At 26.9% G+C, this 25,841-nt stretch overlaps 1 protein-coding gene across 1 annotated transcript; it reads right to left on the bottom strand.

The window, feature by feature from the left end:
• Positions 1–1,965: 1,965 nt before the first annotated feature.
• On the bottom strand, positions 1,966–25,682 carry LOC108778724 (uncharacterized). The gene is made up of 14 exons (XM_018545976.1): positions 25,429–25,682; positions 20,742–20,910; positions 19,758–19,991; positions 19,583–19,696; positions 11,473–11,703; positions 10,528–10,683; positions 8,646–8,776; positions 8,017–8,371; positions 6,781–6,796; positions 6,512–6,592; positions 4,628–4,877; positions 4,163–4,254; positions 3,897–4,060; positions 1,966–2,151 (listed from the first exon to the last, which is right to left on the bottom strand). The coding sequence occupies exons 1-14, from the start codon at positions 25,680–25,682 to the stop codon at positions 1,966–1,968; spliced, it is 2,433 nt and encodes an 810-aa protein (XP_018401478.1).
• Positions 25,683–25,841: the final 159 nt, after the last annotated feature.

Genomic DNA, 25,841 nt, shown 5'->3' with positions numbered 1-25,841 from the left:
AATTTTCGTAGTTCATATTATTGTAGCCCTATATATGTATATATATATATATATGTATATATAAATAATATATATTAGAAGGCTCTATAAGTATGTATATAAAAAACAACAAATAACAAATGAAGGGCTAAAAGCCAATTGTATAACAAAGAAACTTTAATTTAAATACTAAACATATTACAACAAACGTTTCGACGCCGATCGAATCATACACTGTATGTGATATTGTATAACCCGATTGGCGTCGAAACGTTTGTTGTAATATGTTTAGTTTCTAAATTAAAGTTTCTTTGTTATACAATTGGCTCGCTTAGCCCTTCATTTATAATTTGTTGTTCTATATACATACTTTACAACACTATATTTAGTTTATAATTAAATATTTTTGTTTATAATTAAAAAAGAAGGAACTCGTATAGTGATCCTAATGTGAACCACCTCTCGTCATATCCGAATAGTGCCAGCATGCACCACGCAAGTGCACGCAAGTGCACGCAAGTGCACGTAATCCAGATAACAATATGTTCGCATAATGATCGCATGGTGCACGCACGCGTGCGGATTATTCGCATGGCAATGAGCCCATGGCATTAGACAGATGCGTCCTCAATTGTTATATCGTTCGCATGCGTGAACCCGCACGCATGTAATACGAGTAAAATGCGCTCCTCGCGTGCGAGCGATATGAGCCTCACCTGAGCTATGAATGCGCATTTATGTTTTATATAAATATATATTGTAACAATATTTAATACTGAAGACCGTTAATGTGAGAACACAACCGATACAAATACAAAGCCATGTAACAGTCTAGCTTGGATCCTTTTATCGCTCACATATAGTAAATTACCGCGGTACTATCACGAATTAAATTAAATTAATAATTAACTAATATAGTATATAATAAATCATATTATAAAAATGAAAAGGTCAAGCCGTGTTCAAAAAAAGATCCTCAAAAATTTAGACCTTTTTACTTAATAATAATAATATTAAAGGTCTAAATTTTTTAGAGGATCTTTTTTTGAACATGGCTTGACCTTTTCATTTTTATGGTATGATTTATATTATTTAATAAATCATTTGCGTGATTGTCTATTTTAGCGTATGGTTAGCTTACATTATCAATACAAAATTGGACAAACTACTACATCAAGAATTATTGCGGAAACTACAAAAGCGATATGAGATACTTTACAACCAGAAGCACGTATTACCTATATTAAAAGAACAGGAATAGACCGTCGAGCGGCATTTGGATTACGCGCGGAGTGGTGAGATGAGGGGGACAGCGGAAGGCGGAGCCGATTAAAAAATCGACCGAAAGTTGCATCGCGTTCCGAGCCCTGTTCTAAAAGATATTTCAAAATTAAAAATATTACAAGCATTAGATATACGTATATCTGAACTAGCTGTAATTAACGTATTTTCTCTAATACTTGTTTATTATTGTTAAAATGTGAAATATTCTACGCAAAGTATTACAATAGTATTATACTTGATGATAAAGACACAACGTTAACAATATGAAAGTATATAGACAGAAAGTGTCTAAATATAAATTTTTCAAATACACTATGTGAATGTCGAATGACATTTTTTATCGTTTGATGACAATTTTTAGCGTGTTCGAAAGTGTTCCCTATTTTTTGTTGAGTAGTGTATAATTCTAGATACAATAATTTATAAATACATATATAAATTTTAAAACAGCATAATATGGTACTCAATAAAATACATAATAATATTAATTTATAGAAAGCAATTTAATAATAACACAATCTCTATTTTAATATATTATACTAGTAATACTATTAACATTACGATTTCAATTAAATTTGTTAATATTAATATATCGCATGTAAAACAGATACGTATGATGCTGATGCTTTTAATATCTAAAAAGTATTTTAAAATCAGTTTACATATGTACATTTTTTGGAAAATGCATAAAATTCTTATATACTAAGCTATCAAAAGAATATATGAACTTACACTCGTAAAAGTTTCCAAAGATAAATTCGTAATTCTCCCTGCCGTGATCATAACTTGTTTTTGAGCTCTCATTATTATAAATGTAATAGTCTTTTTTTGATTTGCCAATAAATCGTACCACAGTGATTCGTATGCTGCGTTGGCGATTGATTTACTCTGAAAATAATGATACAAAAAATAATTAATAATGTTATTAATAATTCTTCCTCATTAAAACAAATACTGTGTAAATATCTTCTATTTCATATCGAAATTTCCTTAATCTTTTGTTATTGTATGTTTATAAGTAACAAAATTTGAAAAATTATGTTTAAAAAAGATATAATACCGTTAATTGTAGAAAATAAAAGCAAAGGATCTATGTATGGTATAATAGTACTGTAAACGTGCGGTCATGTCGCGTATCAAATTTTCGAATGTCGTGCACGACAAAAAACATAAGCGATAAACCGCTGGTCAGAATGTTTGGACGCACAAACACGGTATTATATTGTAATATCATCGCATCATAATTTAGGTGCACAACTTAAATAAAATTTAAAATAAAAATACGCCCCTCTTATATATTACAGCCGTTCTGTTCTTGTTTAATAAATATTTTATCTATGTTTCGTATTAAATTAAAAATGTTATACTTGCAGATAATTTCCACATGCTCACTAACCTTGAAATTCAGATATTCTCCTGCAAAGCATAAGATGAAAACTTCCACTATTACAGCAAGATAAGTGAAAATTGTTTTTAATATTGTAATGACACCAGTCTCAACATAAAGGGACTATTTCAATAAACAATAAGACCAAATAAATTAAATATAATATTGATTACAAGGCATTTAATGCAATACTTACAATTATGATAATAAATCCTAGACTGCATATAATAAAAGTATTCCAGATAACTTGCATTAAGGCAATAAAGGAGAAAAGTTTCTCAATTTTGTCAGAAAACAAAAAAATTCTGTTGTGTCTTTCAATCAGTACAATTAATGTAGATGTAGAAGTATTATGAGGAAAAATTTTTGCAGAAATAGTTTTAAATTCTTGACATAATATATCGATTTGTCCACTTACATGAAATACCTACAAATATACAATATGTATACTTAAATTTTTATAAATAAATACTAACAAACAAAGCTCTTGATGTCAAAACAATAAAAAGGATACAGTAAAGGACAATTCGAGAGTCATTGATAAATATAAATACGAAATTGTTACTTATATAAAATTAGTAATATAATTAAGACAAATTCAAACTGCATACATAACAAGTTTCGGCTCCCGGATTAAGCCTTTTTCAGATGTAAAAAAAAACCATTATATTAATAGTTCTGGCATTATATTATTGTACCAATAGTTTTTTACATCTGAAGAAGGCTCAATCCAGGAGCCAAAAAATGTTATGTATGCAGTTTGAATTTGTCTTAATTATATTACTAATTTTTTATATGTGATGACTTCTTATTTATATTTATCGATAATTCTCAAATTGCCCTTTACTTTGTTCTTTACATTTTTATACAGGTTCCAATTATTAGAACCGTTTATACGAGTAGTTAATTGATATAAAAAAAAACGAAATGTAAAATGCAGATTACTTATATAAGTATAGTATTCAATTAATTAATTAATATTACACTTATCTACTATATTATTATCTTATATTATCTATAATAGAAGTGATATAAAATCTTAATTAACCGTAAAATCAAATTACGTGCGTAAAACGTAACAAATATGACAAGTGTCATAATTTATGTATAACTAAATCTTATATATCAAGAAAAATCTAATTTTAATAATTAAATTTTGCTTTTTTTTACGTTAATACTGATGTCATAAGCCATTAAACAACCTTTGTTTAAATAATAATAATAATATTTATAAAGTGAGACTTACTAGAGTAGAAATTAATGCGTTCAGAATAGAGATCGTGCACGAATTTAACATCACATGTAGAAATAGAATTATAACCAACAGCTCAAAAATTGGTGATTGTTGTGTTTCAAAGGGAAATTGTACCTTGATGGGTAACTGCCGCAAGGTATCGTTACTGTAACCTCCTGACAGATATATAAAACGAATTGCGTAACCGCTTAAGAGATAAATCACCGCAGCAATTGTATTAATACTGAACATAATATTACAACAAAAATGTGATATACTGGCTTTGACTGTCATTACATATAAATGTTGATCAATATTGACGCACTCTTGCCAATCTTTATCCATAGCGGTTAGGAGCTGATGAATGACTCTGTAAATGCATTATTCTAATTGGGCCAATTATAAGACATGTTCCATAATCATAAAATCTAACTGATGATACACACACAACATATAATAGATATTATATATAATATATTGTGTGTATATATATTTGTATAATAAAAAATAATATACATACGTAAAAATAATATAATATTCGGTTTAAATGATTTACACTATAACAATAATAATATTTAAATCTTAAGTTAATAAAAATATTATATGTGATTTAAGGAATTGGAAACCAAGTTATTAAATTTACTTATTATAATTTAAATTTTTTTTATGTGCGTACTAATAACTAATAATTTTATGTCTTAAATTAAATGGAAGAAGTTAATTTTTACAGCGATACATCTTACCGACGATGTATCCAAAGACTGGTTACTTTCAAAATTGTTAAGCTGTAATCTAAAGCCGCGGGTAAACTATCGACGAGATTCGAAAGCTCACTGATCTTGAAGTGCTCGTACACGTATCGATATTGGAAGTACTGTACTATCAGTATGCTAAATATATAAAGTAGCCAATATGGAATGGATTGCGACACCTCCGGCCACACACCAAACATCTGAAGACCGATCTTCAGCACCGGACTGACAGTACTCGTAACTATCATTCGTAATCAGTATTGAGAACACAAGAAAGTAAAGATCAGTGTTGGTACATTTGTCCGGCACTCTGGTTTAAGAAAGAAAGCTTTAATTCAGAAAGCTTCTTCTTCTTCGCAAGAGAATGATCCCGACTTCAGCCACGGAGTCGATAAGCCAAGAACTCAAAAAACACTGACAGTTTCTTCAAGAGCAACCCCAGGGCAGTCCATCCCCACTCGCGTAAATATGGATCAATTGCCATTATGTAACGCATATAACAGCAAAATCGGGATAGAGACTCATTATTTATGCGGACATCTCATAATTATCTGATGATAGTTTAACAACGTAGTCTAATATCTGTGTATAAAGAAACAATGACATCAGATATGATCGCTAAATGTGTATAATTTGATGTGTACAATTATCTATTCTCTTTTTTTTACTAACTTGTATCTTAGCAACGTGATTCTATAGAAAAATAAATAAATGTCTACGTTCTGTACATACGTATAGTAAAAATTAAACTTATAGTAAAACGATTGTAATTATATGTTCTGTACCTTAAGCGAACGGAACTGAATTATATTCGTTTACTTCTTGTCTTTAAAAAAATAATGTGAGGGAAGAACAACAGAATAGGGACGATATAACGAGTTATATAGCATAGGAAACATGTTATTATATTCTTCACTTGAGAAAGACATTTCAAAATAAAAAATTATTTATTTGGAGACGTTCATTTAGTTTCAAATATGTCTATATCCAACAGAATATATCTATACGTACTGAGTACGATTTTCTAAAAAGGATCAATATCTGGAAATAAGCTACAATTTCCGTAAGAATATTCTTTTAAGTAAAAATACGAGTATGTACTGTAATATAATGACGATAATATAAGTCAGAAAAAAACGAATGTGTATCATTTTTTATATATTGTCATTATTGTTGAACATACGGCAATTGAAAGTTTATTAAGATGCAATTATTTGCATCTTGGATATTCTTGATAATGGAAATTAATTGTGTTCATGGCATTGATCGTGAATTTTTAAAGAGACAAGAGAGAGAAAACGTCATTATAACTTCCTTTGATGTATTAAACTGTAACATTATAATAATGGATACAATTTGTTAAAATTAATAAAAATATGGTAAATATAAGATTTACCGAAGCAGAAAAAATGTCTATTTAGAATATTAAAGTACATAGATGTAACGTTACACACACACACACACACACATATTCATGTATATACACAAATATTGTTACACAAGAAGCTCAAACGTCGGTGATTGTTAAGTTTCAAAGGGAAATGTATCTCTATAAAAAGCAAAAAATCTGCTCTGATGTTATGTTGTAACATTTGGTTATAAATATAAAACGAATTATGTAGTTGTTAAAAACGAAAAATACAAATGTAATTGGTAATAATAATTTCTTTATATTAACGTATATATACTAATAATACAGCAATTTCACATCAATACATTGCACGTAAGACAGATGCGTACGATGCTGATGCTTTTATTATCTAAAAAGATTTAGAAATTAATTTACAAACATATATTTGCACACATATACTTTTTATTGTATAAATGTTAAAATTTATATTTAATTGTTTAAAAAGTTATTCCGAAATCTTACACTCGTAAAAGTTTCCAAAGATAAATTTGTAATTTTTCCTGCTGTAATTATAAGTTGTTTTTGAGATTTCAGTATTACAAACCCTATAATCTTTTTTTTATTTAACGGTAAATCATACCAAAGTGATTCGTAAGCTGCATCGGCAATTAATTTACTCTGAAAATAATAGAAAAAGTGTATGGATTATAACAAATCGACGTTTCTCGTAACTTATTATATGTATATGTAAGAAGTCTTTGTATAAATAATATCAATGGAACTATTTTTACACAAATTTTAATTTTAATTTGTTTATTCTTGCATAAAAATGAAAAGTTGAAATAAAAATGATATATATTATTTATTGTGAAAGTAGAAGCAATACATTCGTGCTTTAAAATAGCATTTTTAAACATTTAGATTAGAATTTAATTTAAAATAACGATATATGTATATTATAAAGGCACATTCACATCCATCTCTGTGTTTTTAAAAAAAGAGGTTTTATACACATGAAAAAACGTCTAATTAATTAGCATTGGATATCATTTCTATATTATTTTATATTTAAAAGATGTAATTTTTATTATTATATGTTATACATGTCACTATTATGCATTACATATATACATATGTATATATATATATATTATATATATTATAATGTATTTTATCATATAAATAAATATTTCACCATAACCATATTGCATATTAATATGAAGTTAACAATTTTTTAATCTTTTACTAACCTTCAGCTTAAGATATTCTCCAGCAAAGCATAAAATAAAAATTTCCACTAGTTGTGCAAGATAAGAAAAAACGGATTTTACTATTACGCTGACACCGGTCTCAATTTGAACGGACTATTTTTGGTAAACAATAAAATCAAATAAATTAAGTATAATACTTATCACAGGTTTTTTTTTATACTCACAATTATGATAATAAATATCAGACCACAAAGAACTAAAGTATTCCAAACAACTTCCATTAAAGCAATAAAGGAGAAAAGATTATCGATATTGTTAGAAAACCAGAAAACTTTATTGTGCCTTTCATCAGTATACCTAATGTAGATGTGGAAGTTTTATTTGAATAAGTTTTTGCAGAAATAGTTTTGAATTCTTGACACAATATATCAATTTGCCCACTTACGTGAAGCACCTAAAATGTTAAAATTTCTAGAAATGTTCTAATAATATATATTAAAAATATGAAATATCACGTAAGTATAGATATATTATGCATGCATAAACATTAGGTATAAAGGAAAAATCGAGAAACGCAGTACGTTCGTAAATAATATTCAAATTATAAAAGTTATTAAAATTTGTCTGCACATTATAATATTTTATTATATTATCAAGTTACGCATAACATATAATTCGTATAAAACTATAAATATTACTCATCAAGCAAAAAGTAATATTGAAATTTAAATTTTATTCTAAAATCTATTCTGACATTACATTCCGTTCAACATTTTTTATGAAAAAAAAAAAAATTAATTTATAAGATTGCAACTTACCAGAGTAGAAATTAATGCAGTTATAATAGAGAGCATGTACGAGTTGAATAATATAAGTAGAAATTGAGTTACAGCCAGCAGCTCAAAAATAGGCGATTGTTGAGTTGTCAAGGGAAATTGTACCTTGATAGGAAACTGTCGCAAAGTATTATTATGATCTCCGGGTAGATACACAAAACTAATCGCATAACCGCCCAAAGAGTAACTTATCGCAGCTAGTATATTGATACTGACCATAACACTAGAATAAAAATGCGATATATTAGCTTTGATTGTCATCACATTCAAATGCTGATCAATTTCGACGCACTTGCGCCAATCATTATCCATAGCAGCAAGGAGTTGATGAAGAACTCTGCAATGTATTACTTTAATTAAACAGATGAAATAAATAAGACATAGTATAGATATAATATAATCTTTGTAAAATTCTATAAATTTCGTTACTCAAATAAAGATTTAAAATTAGAGAAAACTGACAATGAGATACACTGCATATTTAAAAATAATACTGCATATTTATGTACCGTTTGTAAAATCTAATCGATAGTTTACAAGAACTAATAATTTTATGTCTGAAACGGAGCGAGATTAAGTAAAACTAATATTTGCTGTGACACCCATCTTACCCACGATGCATCCAAATACTGGTTACTTTCAAAATTATTAAACTGAAAGCTAAAGCCGCTGTTAAGCTATCAACGAGGTTTGAAAGCTCACTGATATTGAAGTGTTCAAATACATATCGATATTGGTAATACTGTAAAGTCAGTATACAAAGTATATTAATTATATGATAGATATTCCAATATAAGGTGGACATTCCCGGCCATACACCAAGTAATTGAAGACCAATCTTCAGCACTGGACTAACGGTATTTGTAACTGTCATTCGCATACAGTATTGAAATCGCGAGGAAATAAAGATTAGAACATTTATACTCCAGTTTGAAAAAAAATTGAAAGTGCACTGGCAGTTTCATCAATTGCAACCCTATAGAGTACATCCCCACACACGCAATGGATCAATCGCCACGTATTGTGCAGTACAGCAAATCCAGATAAAGCTTATGATTTATATACACATCTTATAATTGTCTTTGATGACAGTTCAACAATGTAATGTGTGCAAGGTAACAAAGTAAAAAATCAAACTTATGAACTTTAAATGAATAATTTGATCCGTAATTATTAATGTTCCTTTTTTTTGCAAACGTCTCCTGGCAACGCGATATCAATAGAAAGAAACAATACGTCTAGTACATTTTGCACATCATAAAAATCGTTAAATATATAGCAGAACAATTAATTATATATTAGATTTCATTCTAAGAGAACGGAACTATATTGTATTCTTGCAGTTCTACCTCTGGTTTTGAAAGAGATAATTTGAGGGGAGAAACATGGATGGGATATACAGTGAGGTGTAATTTCCTTTAATGATTCTAGTAATGTTATCATGCACAGAACTCGCTTGAGGAAGAAATTTCAAAAATAAAAAGTTTTCAGTTGAAGTTGTTATAAACATTTAGTTTTAAATATAACTGTATGTCTCTACAAACTGAATGCAATTCTCTAATAAAGGATCAACATATCCAACGTATTTCATAACAGCATATTCTTTTATGTAAGATAATATAATATATAATACGAAATATAATAATAATATACAAAAACAAAAAATAATTAGTATATAATATATATTAATTGCTTTATATAAAATGTAATTGTTAAATATACAGAATTTATTAATAACTAATAAAAATTAATAATTTGTTTATAAACATTTAATTTTGAATTTATTTCAGCATCTTTTTACTATTTAGTTTATATTATCTATGTTTCAACAAATATGCAGTAAAAATCCAAAATAAATAGTCGTATAATCATCAAAACGATAAGTATATGGAGTTAGTTTTAATGTTACACTATTATTTGAGAATCTTTTGATCAAAATTAAATTGTGTGTTGCTCGATATAATAATCAGTAATAACAGATAAAAATTTACTTTATTTTATAGTTTCAAAGGGAATTTATATTTTTATAGAAAGCTGTTATAAAGTAAAGTTGTAATCTTTAGTTAAAATAATAAAACAAATTACGCAGTCGATTAGGAAGTAAAAAAAATACTAAAATAATAATTATTAACAATATATCTATATTAATATTTTAAATGATACTACAATTTCATTTAATCACTGTTGTTAATTTTAATATTAATACATTGCATGTAAGACAGATATATACGATGCTGATGCTTTTATGATCTAAAAGATGTTAAGAAAGTTAATTTACAAACACATGCACGTTCACTGTGGAGCAAAAGTAAAATTCTTTTTTTGGCGTAGATAGGTGTATAAATATTATCTATAAGTTGTGGATGACACGCTTATCTACACCTATCTACTTCAAAAAAGCGATTCATTTTTGCTCCTCAGTACATACATATATTTTTATTGAATATCAAAATATTTTATTCAACTATTTAGAAAGATATTCCAAAAACTTACACTCGTAAATGTGCTTAAAGATAAACTTGTGATTCTTCCTGCCGTGATCATGAGTTGTTTTTGAGATCTCATTATTATAAACATTAAAATTCTCTTTTGATTCAACGATAAATCATACCAAAATGATTCATATGCTGCATCAGCGATTAATTCACTCTGTAAAAAAACGCAAAGATATAAAAAATAACAATATAATAAGTTTCTTATTAAATCAAATATCGTTGGAAAATCTTATTTATAATAAAAATAATGACAATGCTTCTAATTTCTTACAGTTATAAAGCTTTGAAAAAAAGCTTTGAAGTAAAGTAAATATATATCGTGGATAAATATTATTGTGGAAAAATAGAATCAGTGTAGATATGTATTACAAAAAGTAGCATTAAAGACATTTAAAATATAAAAATAGAATATTATAATACATATTACAAAAATTCAGTTTCTTTTTTAGTATCACTTCCTTTTAGCAAAATTGTAATCTCATCCACTTTATTGGCGTGATATTGATGTATTCCTGACACATGCTAATATTTGACCAATATGTATCACCAATAATCTTATATATTTTCAAGTTCTGTTATAAATAAAAGAATTCTAATACCCACAAAAAAAATAAGCACATTACACTTTTCTATTATTTTCCATTATAAAAATGTCTATTTGTGATTATGTTATAAATGTTATAAATATAACATCTTTATTTTATAAGCATTTTGCTTTACACTTGCAATTAATAATTTTTAAATACTTACTAACCTTTAGATTGAGATATTCTCCAGCAAAACATAAGATGAAAACTTCTAATATTACAGCAAGGTAAGCAAAAATGGATTTTAATATTGTTGTGACACCAGTCTCAGTATAAAACGACTATATTGATCAATAATAAAACCAAATATATGCATTAACTGTAATATTAATCACAATAAATTTGTTGCTACTCACAATTATAATAATAAATCCCAGGCTGCAAATAACTAGGGTATTCCATATAACTTGCATTAAGGCAATAAAGGAGAAAAGATTTTCGATATTGTCAGAAAACCAAAAAACTCTGTTGTGTCTCTCAATCAATATCCCTAATGTAGATGTGGAAGTTTTATCAGGAAGAGCTTTTGCAGAGATAGTTTTAAATTCTTGACATAATATATCAATTTGTCCACTTATATGAAGTACCTAAAGTATATAGGTACATAAATTTCTGCATCGTTTTCAAATTTCCGAATTTAAGAAGTATTACACACACACACACATATATATATATATATATATATATTTATAAAGAATTGCTTGGTATAAAACGCATTGCGCGCGCGCGCTTATCAGTATTATCTAATTAACACATTAAGTGCCGAGAGTATTTTATTTATCCCTCCATTCATGCTGTATTTAGCTATACATTTTCTTTTTTCTAATGCTAAAATTTTGCAATTTTTAGTATAAGGATATAAAATTTTGTATTATATCGGTTACCAGTGTTCAATGTGGCATGAACGGAAAATTTACAATTGGTTACCGATAATCGACACGGTCCTTATTAAATTTTTTTGACAGTGATATAAAATCTTATAATAAAATTAAGTTTGTATATAACACGTCATAATTCGTATACCTATATAAATTTTACATATCGAAGTGTATGTTAAAAATTAAATTTTGTTTTGAGTGTCAAAGAGTTTGCTGATTATCTCCATGCGATCCATTGCTAATGGTAACATTTCGTCAACCATGCCGTTCACTTTATCAGTGCGCTTCTTGTCCTAATGAAGTGAATGGAAAGGTTCGCAAAACTTTGGTCTTAATAATGGATCACGACATGACGATAACCCGTAAACCCTTTGTGGCACCTCAAAACAAAAGTTTAGTTGGCATTAGCAATGCATCACGACACAACGATAACCCGCAAATCCTTTAGTACTTTTGAAGAAGATACTCGTAAAAGTTTCAAAAGTATTTATTCTGAAGTGTCTCTCTTTACTAATATTACATGCAGATAAATGATTTTCATGAAACATCAAAACAATAATTTATAAAATAAAACTTACTAAGGTAGAAATTAATGCATTTAAAATAGAAACCGTGCACGTATTTAACATCACATGTAGAAATAAAGTTACGGCTAGCAGTTCAAAAATCGGTGATTGCTGAGTTTCGAAAGGAAAATGTATTTTGATAGGAAACTCCCGCAAAGTATCATTGTAATCTTTAGTTCCATATATAAAACGAACTACATAACCGCTTAAAAGGTAAAACATCCCGGCAGTTGTATAAATACTAAACAGAACATTAGAATAAAAATGTGACATATTGGCTTTAATTGTCATCACATACAAATGCTGATCGGTATCAATGCATTCATGCCAATCGTTATCCATAGCAGCCAAAAGTTGATAAAGGTCTCTGTAATATGTTATTTTATTGGACAGTTATTGGGATAAAGATGATACTGTCTATACAAAACTGTATAAACATTAATTGTATTAAGATTCTTTTTGTTTAGAGAAAATTTTGGTTGCGTTCCGTTAAACGCGTAATGCGTATGAGATATTGCATTATCCTTGTTGCTCGCAGAGTAGGGGAAATCAGATCTCGTTGGCACTGCATGCTTTCACAATTTCAGCATTAAGTCCTTTAAATAACTGATTAGTATGATTAAACTATGCTAATATGATAGAAAGAACCTTTTCCTACATTTTGAAGCTAGAAACGATTCCGTATATAAATGTACAGTTTCTTTGTATTAAGTGTAATACGAACACGCTACATTGCAGCCGCTTGCTCCGATAGAGGGATAAGTTGAGAGATACCATGAGACAAGTTGCCTATAGTATACATATATCAAGACATAACCTCGTAAGAGAAGTTATAGGTACCTATCATGGAACAAAATCGGAATGGTTTCCGATCGAAATTGTTCTTACGACTTTCACGTGCAAAGTGCAAACAATAGCAAATCATGCGAACCTATGCTGACCTTGCATAAGTTGCATTAAATATGAGTAAACGTACTCCATCTCCACATAAATTTGATTTTAATAGTTTTATTGTAACAAATTACTATCATCACTCAAAATAACATGTCGTATATAATAACAAAAGCTTTTCTTTTAACTAATAATATGTCATTTAGATTTATTTTCTCAAGCTGAAACGTATTAATGCAAAATATTGAAAAGCTCGAAAATCTACTTCGTGCTTCTTGAATTACATTATTCTTTTTTTTTATTATAATACTTGTTTGATTTAAATGAAACTTAAGAATAAGTACCTATGTTATAAAAGATATATTTTATAGTAACTATTGTTTCTTTTGCCACAGATACATAAACTGAACGCGATGCCAACTTATCTCTTGTGCCAACGAGACTCGGACTCCCCTATTAAACAAGGATAAAATAATTTTTTTATTCTTATTATGCGTGCAATGAAACACAGCTTTAATCAACACGTATGTTACATATATGAGAAACTAATATCAAATTTATAATATTATTATTTTGTGTTATAAACAGAACAATATTTGATAAAGTTAACGTTTGCAGCAACATGACACCTTACCGACGATGTATCCAAAGAATAATTATTTTAAAAATTGTCAAGCTGTAATCTAAAGACGCGGGTAAGCTATCGACGAGATTCGAAAGCTCACTGATCTTGAAATGCTTGTATACATATAGATATTGGAAGTATTGCACAATTAGTATGCTACATATATAAATTAGCCAATACGGAATGGACACACCAGGCCACACACCAAGCAGTTGAAGACCGATTTTTAACGCCGGACTAACGGTACTTGTGACTATCATTCGTAATATTGAAATTGTGAGAAAATAAAGATCAACCTCGATACGTTTATCTAGCACTATATGGTTTGTGAAAGGACTGAAAGAATACTAACAGTTTCTTCAATTGCAACCCCACGTCGTTCATCCCCTCTCACGTAAATATGGATTTATCAATGTATTGTGAGTAATATAACAGCAAATCGAAATAGAGCTTATTATTTGTATAGACATCCTATAATTTTTTGTTAATGATCTAACATATACACGGAAAGTAATGAAGATATCGGACTCAAACTCAGAATGCACAAGTCGATGCCTAATTGTCAGTTATCTTTTTTTTATAAACTTTCTTGACAACGCAATTCCAACAAAAAAAACCAAATGTCTGTTACTTTCTGTATATAGCAAAAAAACGTACAGAACAATGATAATTGTATGTATATCAGATATTCTAAACGAATTGAATTGAATTACATTCGTGCGTGTACAGTTTTACCTTTGCTTTTTTTTTAAGAAATAATTAGGAGGAGAATAACAGAAAAAAGAAAAAAGAAATGAGGATGTAATAATAAATAATTCCCTTTAATGATACTAAATTATCATAAAGAATATTCGCTTGAGAAAGAAATTTATAAAATTTTTTCAATTGGAGATATTACAAATGTCTTTAATTAAGTCCACCTATATCCAACGGATATTCTTAAATTAAATATACAATTCTCTAATGAAGAGTGAATGTCTGAAAATCCAACGTATTCGTTAAATATAAATATATAATTTAATATATTATAATATTATAATAATAATAATAATAAAATTAAAATAACTAACAATAATAGAAAATACAAACATATTTTCATTTATAATATGTAAATATTTTGTAATAAGTGAAGCTTTTAGTTTATATAATTTATCAACTAATTACAAATTAATAATAGCTAATAACCTGTTAAAAACAATTTAATTTTAAATTTATTACCAATTGATTTACTTATTAATTCATTAATGACGTTATTATTTCAACAAATGTATATTACATTTTTGTTAATACATCACATTTAGGACGGATATATATGATACTGATGCCTTCATGACCTAAAAAATAGAAACAGACGAATTAAATCTCTATAAATCATATTTATATATATGAAGGACACAAAAAGTAGATTTATTATAAGCAAAATAAAATTTCTAAAAAATTAGATGTAGAAGAAATTTTAGAAATTACATTTGTAAAAGTGTCAAATGACATATCCATCATTTTTCCTGCTGTGATCGTCAGTCGCTTTTGAGATCTCATTATTATAAATATTATCATTTTACTTTGACAAGACGGAATATCATACCATAACGATTCGTATATTGCATTTGCAATTACTTTACCCTAAAAGCAAATAGTTTTAAATGTGAAGACTTTTTGCATAAAGTAATATTTATTGATTTTACTTATTCAAATAAAATCATTCTTTAATTATTATTAGTAATGTTGCCAATATTATGATATTAAAAAAAAAAGAAAACACTAAAAAATAACAAAGAAAGTACAATTAGAAGGAAGTACAAATACAAGAAAAATTAGTAAAAAAAAATTTGTAATTAGAATTCTATTCTTTTATTTTTAATTTTATTATAAAATAACATATTTCTAATTAAACTAACTGACAATATTTTAAATTTACAACAACTTTTTTATTAGAAATGTCGACATTACTCTTAAAATATATTATATTTATAAAATAAATAACATTTATAATTATAGAAAACGTTATTATTTATATAATTCAATGCTTTTGAATAATATTATATGCACTTTAATATATTATACTCAGTACACATTATACCCAGTAAACAACACCATGTATTTCATTATATATATATAATATCATGATTATATTACATACAAATATTATAATAAATTAGAATAAGTACCTATTTTAATTTATTTCTTTGAAATCTTATTAGAGATATATATTTATGGTTTGTATAATATAGTGCCAAGAAATTTTTTTTAATTCATTATTTCGTAAATAGTTAGATAATAAAATACTTACTTTGAGACTAAGGTATTCTCCAGCAAAGCAAATGATGAAAGCTTCAGCCATTATAGCAAAGTAAGAAAGAACCGTTTTTATTAATACGAAAACACCAGTTTCACTATGAATACACTAGTTCGATAAACAATAAAGAGAAAGATAATTTACACGGTGTTAATTATTGCACATTTACTATGAAACTTACAATTATAATGAAAAATCCTAGAAAACAAATAACTAACGTATTCCAAACAACTTGCATTAATGCAATAAAGGAGAAAAGCTTTTCAATGCTCTCAGAGAATGATATAATTCTATTGTGTCTTTCGATTAATATTCCAAATAAAGACACGACAGATTCATGAAGAAGAGTACTCTTAATTTTTTTAAATTCATGACATATTATATCAATTTGTCCGCTAACATGTAGTACCTACAATATATACTTAAATTTTTGCTTATATATAAAAAAATGCTTTATTTAAAAAAAATTTTGTGCTACAATGAATGTATTTTGAATACAATACAAACATTTTATAAAAAATACTTATTTATTCAAGAGTTTTTCTTGTAAAATTAATTTCAAGATTTATCGAACACGAGCATTAATTATACTTCCAGATTTTTTACATACAGAAGATATAACAAATTATGTACAACAAAATTCTATATATTTAAAGTAAAATATTAATATGACCGATCCACTATAGTTATAAATATATTATAATCTTCACAAATTGCTGTGTTACGTACAAATTAATTCAGAATATATATATAAAATATATATCATAGTTACCAAAGTAAGAACCAATCCATTTAAAATGCAAAGTATACTGACGTGTAACATTACATGTAAAGATATAGTTACAACAAAAAACTCAAATATCGGCGATTGTTGAGTTTCGAAGGGAAACTGTATTTTTATAGGAAATTGTCGTAAAGTATCATTTTGATCTTCAGTGAAAAACACAAAACGAATTACATAATCGCCTAAAAGATAAAGTATCGTAACAGACGCATTAACACTCAATAAAGCGTTAGAAATGAAATGTGCTATATTAGCTTTAATTGTCATCATGTACAAATGTTTATCTATATTGATGCACTCGCGCCAGTCATTATCCATAGCAGCCAAGATTTGATGAAAAACTCTGCAATATATTATAATATTTTAATCTGTCAAATGTTTCAGATAAAAAAATCACATTTTTTCGAGAGATCAACTTTGTATTTAACAACAATTAAGCTAAAGTCCAGATGATATTATATCACTTTTAATTATAGTAAATAAAACCAATGATGTGTTAAGAAACTGAGAGGAAATCTTGTTTTTTTAACACGACGATTAAGCGTTAAACCATTACATAGAGAATATCTTACTGGCGATGTATCCATAATCCAATCAATTTAAATAACGTCAAACTATATTCTAAAGTTACAGTCAAACCGTCAATAAGATTCGAAAGCTCGCTGATCTTCAAATGTTCAAAAATATACAAATATTGAAAGCATTGTATAATCAATGTGCTTAACATAATACTCAGCCATTGAATGGTGGAATACGAAACATTCGGCCAAATGCCAAGTATTTGAAGACCAATTTTCAGCGCTGGGCTGACAGTACTTGTAATGACCATTTGCTAATAATTTTTAAAACATAAGAAAATAAAGATCAGTATTTGAGCATTTGTATGATATTTTAGATGAGAAGTAAATAAGACTGTATTGTACAAATTTCTCCAAGTAATATATCCCCACGGAGTACACAATCCCCACTCGCGTAAGTATGGATCAATCGCCATGAATTTTGTAGTATAATAGCAAATCGAGAGAGAGCTAATTTTTTTATGGACATTGTGCAATTTTCTGTTGGTAGTCTAACAACGTACATTATTTTCAAAGTAATAAAGATGTTGAACTCTGAATGAACAACTCGATGTGTAATTGTCAGTTTCTTTTTCTTGCAAACTTGTCTCTTGAAAATATAGTTCCATCAAAAAGAAAAAAATGTCCATTACATTCTGTATAGAACGACATTAATTATATATTAAATATTCTAAGCAAACGAAACTGAATTATATTCTTGCAGTTCAACCTCTGGTGTTTAAAGAAATAAAGTGAGGGGAAACCAACAGAATACAAGTGTAATGATGAATAATTTCTTCTAATGATTTTATGAACGGTATCATACTGAAAACTCGTTTGAGGAAGAAATTTTAAAAGTACAAAGTTTGTAATTAGGGATATTAACATTTAGTTTTCAATATGCCTATAACCAACGGAATATATCTATACGCGAATTCAATATACGATTCTCTAGTAAAGAATTAATGTCTAAAAACATCCTAACATACTCAGCATCAATATTCTTTTAAACTAGAACGTATAATATATATAATGATACACAAAGTTAAAAAATTATTTGCATTTGTATTAATTGCTGTTTATTAAATGTAATTTTTAATTTATGTAATTTAGTAAATAATAATTAATAAAGAACAATTAATAAACTAATCATAACAACTTAATTCTAAACTTATTCTCAATATTGTTTTACTAATTAACTTACAATAATTACTTTTAAAATTTATGATTGCCACAAATGTATATTTCGTTTTTATTTGTATTAATACATAGCATTCATGACAGATATATATGATACTGATGCTTTTATGATCTAAAATAGAAAAATAGAAAAATTTATTTAAATCTATAAATTATATTTATACATAAAGAACATATGCAGCAAATTGATTAGAAACAAAACGAAATAATCTTTTAAAAATTAAGTAATCCAAAAATTTTTTTAATTACATTCGTAAAAGTATCAAATGACATGTCCATCATTTTTCCTGCTGTGATCATTAGTCGCTTTTGAGATCTCATTATTACGAGTATTAACATTTTACTTTGACCTAACGGCATATTATACCACAGCAATTCGTATGTTGCATTAGCAATTAATTTACCCTAAAAGCTAATAGTGTCAAATGCAAAGTTTTTTGCATAATTATATTTACAATAATTATTATATTTAAATAATTCTCCTATTTATGTCTAAAATATTGTATGCACCGTAATATATCAAAATATTTATTATCGTTAGGAATCAACGCTAGGTATTTCATTATAGTAAGTTAATTATATGAATCGAAAAATTTTGTATGTACGTATAATATGTATAATACATATTAATGTTTAAAAAAATAAAATCTTAAATACTTAAATGCTTACTTTGAGACTAAGATATTCTCCGGCAAAGCAAATAATAAAAGCTTCAGCCATTATGCCAAGGTAACCAACAATAGTTTTTATCAACACGAAGATAACAGTTTCGTTATGAATTGACTAATTTGAACAAAAAAATAAATATTATGTATCAATTATTACACAATATTATAAAACTTACAATTATCATGAAAAATCCTAGGCTGCCAATAACTAACGTATTCCAAACGACTTGCATTAACGCAATAAAGGAGAAAAGTTCTTCGATCTTCTCGGAAAATGAAATAATTCTATTGTGTCTCTCGATCAGCGTTCCAAATAAAGATACGATAGATTTATGATGAAACACACTCTTATTAGAAATTCTTCCAAACTCATAACACATTATATCAATTTGTCCACTTACATGAAGCACCTGGAACATATTTACATTTTTAAAAAATCGTAATTATTAGATATGAAAAAGATTCTTGCTATAAAAAATGTATTTTGAATATAATGAATAAACATTTTATGTATATATATATATAATACTTATAGTATATATATATATATTCTTATATAGTATATTCATCAGTTAGAAAATTTTTCTCGTAATATTTAATTTTCTTAACACAAGCATTAATTAGACATATTATACAAGCTATCAAATAAATATATAACAATTTATCATCAATATTGCACAAATTATTTAATATAAAATTTTAATTCGGTATAGTATCAATAATTTAATACAATCTTGTTTCACAAATTGCTTTATTACATTTAACCTAGTAAACGCCAACTAACAGTAATATAATATTAAAATTTCATAATTGTACATTCAATAATATAAGTACAATATAACACATGTTGTACATAACAGTTATATTAAATGTAAAATTATAAAATTAATGTTATATCACCATTAATTAATGTTTACTAAAAAATTAGTCAAAAATAAAAATTTTAAAGATTAGAAATAAAATGTAAAAGTTACCAAAGTAAGAATTAATCCATTTAAAGTACAACGCGTGAATCCGTGTAACAGTACAAGTAAAAATATTGTTATAACTAGAAATTCAAATATCGGCGACTGTTGAGTTTCAAAGGGAAGTTGTATCTTTATGGGAAGCTGCCGTGAAGTTATGTTGTCATTTTCATTTAAAAATATAAAACGATTTACATAATCGCCTAAGAGATAAACTACTGAACCAACTGCAATAATGCTCAATATAGCATTGCAAACAAGATGCGATATGTTAGCTTTAATGATCATCAAATACAAATGCTGATCATTATTGATGCACTCGTGCCAGTCATTATCCATAGCAACCAGGAGTTGATGAAAAATTCTGTAATATGTTATTTTAATTTATTAAATTTCCTATAGAGAGAGAGAAAGGTTGCACCTTTTTTAAGAGAACAAGAATGTGTTGTGTTTATCAACAATCTCGAACTGTAAAGTTTACTATTAAATATTTATTCTTGGTTATCATAAGTCGCATTAACAATGTGTTTAGAAACTAAAATAAAACCTTGTTTTTGAACACGACACTTGTTTTTGAGCAAAATTAAATTATTACATATTGCAATTGTGTAATTATAAATACTTACCGACGATGTATCCACAGACCAATCAATTTAAATAATGCTAAACTAAAATCGAAAGTTACAGTTAAACAATCAATGAGATTCGAAAGCTCGCTAATCTTCATGTGTTCAAAAATGTATAAATACTGAAAGTATTGTATGATTAATGTGATTAACATAAAACTTAACCAATGAACGGTAGAATACGAAACACACGGCCAAATACCGAGCATTTGGAGACCAATTTTTAGTACTGGGCTAACAGTACTTCTGAATACCATTTATCAATAAATTTGTAACATTTAAGGAAATAAAGATTAGTTTTTATATATTTGTTCGATACTGTAGTTGAGATGGAAATGAAAAAGTATCATCTATTCTTTTAAGTATAACCCCACAAGTGTCTCTATTCAGGTGAATATTGATCAATCGCTATTATACGTCGTACAGCACACGACAATAATTCGAGACAGAACTCATTATATGCATATACCATAATTTTATAAACAGGTTGATAACTTATACTTCGAATGTAAAGTAGCAATGTTATTATATTCCAGAAACAGGAAAAGAACAGTTCGATACGCGTCAATTTCTTTTTTTTTGTAGCTCTGTCTCTTTGGCAACGTAATTCCAACAACAAGAAACAAATGTCTAATACTACATGAAAATTATCAGAGGTAACTATTATAACCGTAACTATTATAACCAAAGTAAAAAAAGTTGTAGCATAACAATTAATTTTCTCTTAAAGCGATTCTGACCATGAATAACCATTATAAATGATTAAAATTATTTTTGATTACGAATAACTATTGCTGATGTAGGAAATTGTTTTTAAATTATTGAGGGGTTAGTCTACCCTGAAAACTTTCAAAAAATCGAACAATTTTTTATTGCTTAAATCGATAGTTTGTGTCTTAAAAATGTAAAATTTTTAATCCGAATACGAAATTTCAAATATTAACAAAGATACAGTCGATTATGTCATATTATTTTATATACAAAATAAGTTAATATCTCTCTAATTTTTTAAAGAAATATGATAAAAGGAGAAAATCAGAATTTCCTAATTGGATTAAATAGCGTAATGTGATAAGTAATTCAAAAAATATTATTATGCAAAACTCGTTTGTAGAAAATGTTTCAAAAGTAAATTTTTTTAAATCTGAGATATAAAAATTAATCACAAGCTTAATAAAAAATTATTTATATAAGGATATATATGATATATATAAAAATATATATAACTATTTCTATAAAATATGACCATTGTGTACATAAATGTTTCTTTCTTTTAATTTTTGTTTAGTGTAAGGATGATAATATAATACGAAAAGACATAAAAAAAAATATTTAAAAATCATTTTATATTGTTTCTTTTAAAAAATTTTTATAAAATTATAAATTCTGTTGTTATAGGCTAGAAGAGTATATAATATACAGAAATGATATCCATGTCTCCATATTAAATCTAGAAAGCCTCAACTAAGAGATTGGACATCGTTTAGACAATTTCTGATTGGTCCATTATATTTTTCAAGACGTATTTAAGATAGCATGCGAGAAGAGATGTGCCGATGTCATATTTTATTTTAGGTCCTGAAATATATGGTAAACTAATGTATAATATCTAATCTTTTACTTGAGAATGTCTAATTGGATGCAACCATTAGCGAAACACTCATTAAACGGCAATTTTTATGTTTATATTCATACATATATAATATATTTATATGTATTTATATATATAATCTTATATAAAAAAATTTTTTTAATATGGTACATGCGATAGAATACAGACAAATACATATGAATTTTTAATAAAAAGTCAATGCTTGACGTGTTACATAAGTAAATATTGCTCTTAAGAGTAACAATATAATAAATTATTTAAAAATATTTAAAAAATTGTTTGCATTTACATTAAATATTTTTATATAACGAATGTAATTTCAGTTGTGTAATTTACTAATCGACAGTTATTAATGAAACAGTTGTCAATATAATTTAAGTCGTAATTTCTTGTAAATATTTTTTACTTATCGCTTATTATTGATTATATTATAATTGCACCAAATAAATACATGCTGATATCTTCTGTTGATATTAATACATAGCATTTAAAACGGATATATACGATGCTGATGCCTTCATAATCTAAAAAAAATACAAGTTAAGGAATAAAGTTGGAATTATAAATTATATTTAATCATAAAAGACACACACATACACACATAATAGTAGATTATAAAATAATAAGTAAAATATACATAAAATTATTTGGTGATAATTAAATATCCATAAAATTTAAAAAATTACACGAGTAAATGTTTCCAATGACATATCCATCATTTTTCCTGCCGTAATCGCTAGTTGTTTTTGAGACCTCATTATTATAAATACTATAATTTTATTTTCATTTGATGGCATATCGTACCATAGTGATTCGTATATTGCATTGGCGATTGATTTACCCTAAAAATAATGCAAACGCAACGACTCCTTTTATATCTAATTGTTTAATTTATTTTACAGTAGTTTTTCTAATATTATTGTCGATGTTAAAAAAATGTTATATATAGATTTGAAAATATTAAAAGAAATAAAAAAATTATAGTAAAAAAATAGTAAAATTAAATTAAATTTGAAATGTTTTACTTGTTTTGAAACGTCATTATTCATTGAAGAAATAAATATTATTGGTATTATACTATAATATATAATAAAAAACATTTTCATTGGGAAAATTCTCTTAAATGATATCTTGATGCTAAAGATTAAATATTTTTATTAAAAAATAACATCGTATTTTTATTATTACATTAATATAATTGTGTGATTAAAAGCTTTTGTAAGATACGATTTATTATGTATTGAATATTTACCTTTAAGCTAAGATATTCTCCGGCAAAGCAAATTACGAAGGCTTCAATCATTACAACGAAGTAACCAGAAATAGTTTTCACTAACACGAAAATCCCAGTTTTGTTATAAATAGACTAATTCAACGAATTATAAAAAAGAAAAATGAATACGTATAATCAATCATTGCGCATGTATATTATAGTACTTACAATCACGATAATAAATCCTAAACAGCAAATAACTAACGTATTCCAAACAACTTGCATTAATGCAATAAAAGAGAAGAGTGTCTCAATGTTCTTGGAAAATAAAATAATTTTATTATGCTTCTCAATCAGTAATCCAAATAAAGATTCGGAAGATTCATGAAGAAAAGGTACTTTAGGAATATTTCTGAATTCATGACACATTATATCAATTTGTCCGCTTACATGAAGTACCTAAAATATACTTGCATTCTCATAAAAAAATTATAATTATAACGTAAAGGACTTTTTGAAGAAAATATTTCAAATACAGTAAAAATAAATAACAATACAATAAAAATAATATTATTATGTTTACATACTTATTATAATAACGAAAAAATGTATTGTGCAGATATTATAATTAAATTTTTCTAATATTGACTTTAATATAATACTCTTTAAAATGTTTTATACACAATAATATACAATTCAACGATAAAAATATATAATTAAGAAAAATTTTAATGTGACTGTGCTTACAATGCGTTATAAATAAATAAATTAATTACATAATAAATCATAAAATGATATTTATATACAAATATGCATTACCAAAGTCAAGATTAATCCATTTAGAATAGCAATTGTGCATGCATGTATTGCCACATGTATAAACAATGTTACAACGAGAAACTCAAATGTTGGCGATTGTTGAACTTCAAAGGGAAATTGTATTTTTATAGGAAGCTGCCGTAAAGTATCATTTTCATTTTCAATCAAGAATACGAAATGAATTACGTAGTCGCCTAAGAGGTAAAGTACTGCGACGACCGCATTAACACTCAATAAAATATTAGACGTGAAATGTGCTACATTCGCTTTAACAGTCATCAAATACAAATGCTTATCCACATTGATGCACTCGCGCCAATCATTATCCATAGCAGCCAAGATTTTATGAAAAACTCTGCAATATGTTACTTTAATTTGTGATATGTTTTAAATAATCACAATATACACACACACTTTTTTTATAAAACAATCAATATTATACATATATTTCAATATTTGAATTATGATTTATATATCAGTAGTCACTTCCACTAGAGAGAATCCTCTTAGAAAATTAATATTAAGGAATTAAGGGACAGTCTGGTTTCTTGATTATAGTTGTAGAGCATAGAGAGAGAGAGCTGAACCATTACATGATGCATGTTATCTTACCGACGATATGCCCACAGACTGGTCAATTTAAATAACGTCAAACTGTAATCTAAAGCCACAATCAGACCGTCAACCAGATTTGACAACTCGCTCATCTTTAAGTGACCAAATATGTACAAATATTGGAAGTACTGTAAAATCAACATGCTCAACATAAAGCTCAGCCAATGAATGGTAGAGTATGAATCACCTGGCCACATGCCAAGAAATCGGAGGCCAACTTTCAACGCTGGACTAATACTAGATGTAATCATTTGCCAATAATTTTAAAAACGTGAGAAAATGAGAAAATAAAGTTTAGTTTCGACACATTTGTTCTGTACTCTAGTTGAGAAGGAAATAAGAGAGCACTGTCCATTTCTCCAAGTGTATCCCCACACGGTGCGTCCCCACTCAATATGGATCAATCGCTA

Source organism: Cyphomyrmex costatus, unplaced genomic scaffold (genome assembly GCF_001594065.2).
Source record: "Cyphomyrmex costatus isolate MS0001 unplaced genomic scaffold, Ccosl1.0 scaffold51, whole genome shotgun sequence".
In the NCBI taxonomy this organism is placed as follows: Eukaryota; Metazoa; Arthropoda; class Insecta; order Hymenoptera; family Formicidae; genus Cyphomyrmex; species Cyphomyrmex costatus.
This window is presented reverse-complemented; position numbering and strand designations above follow the sequence as displayed.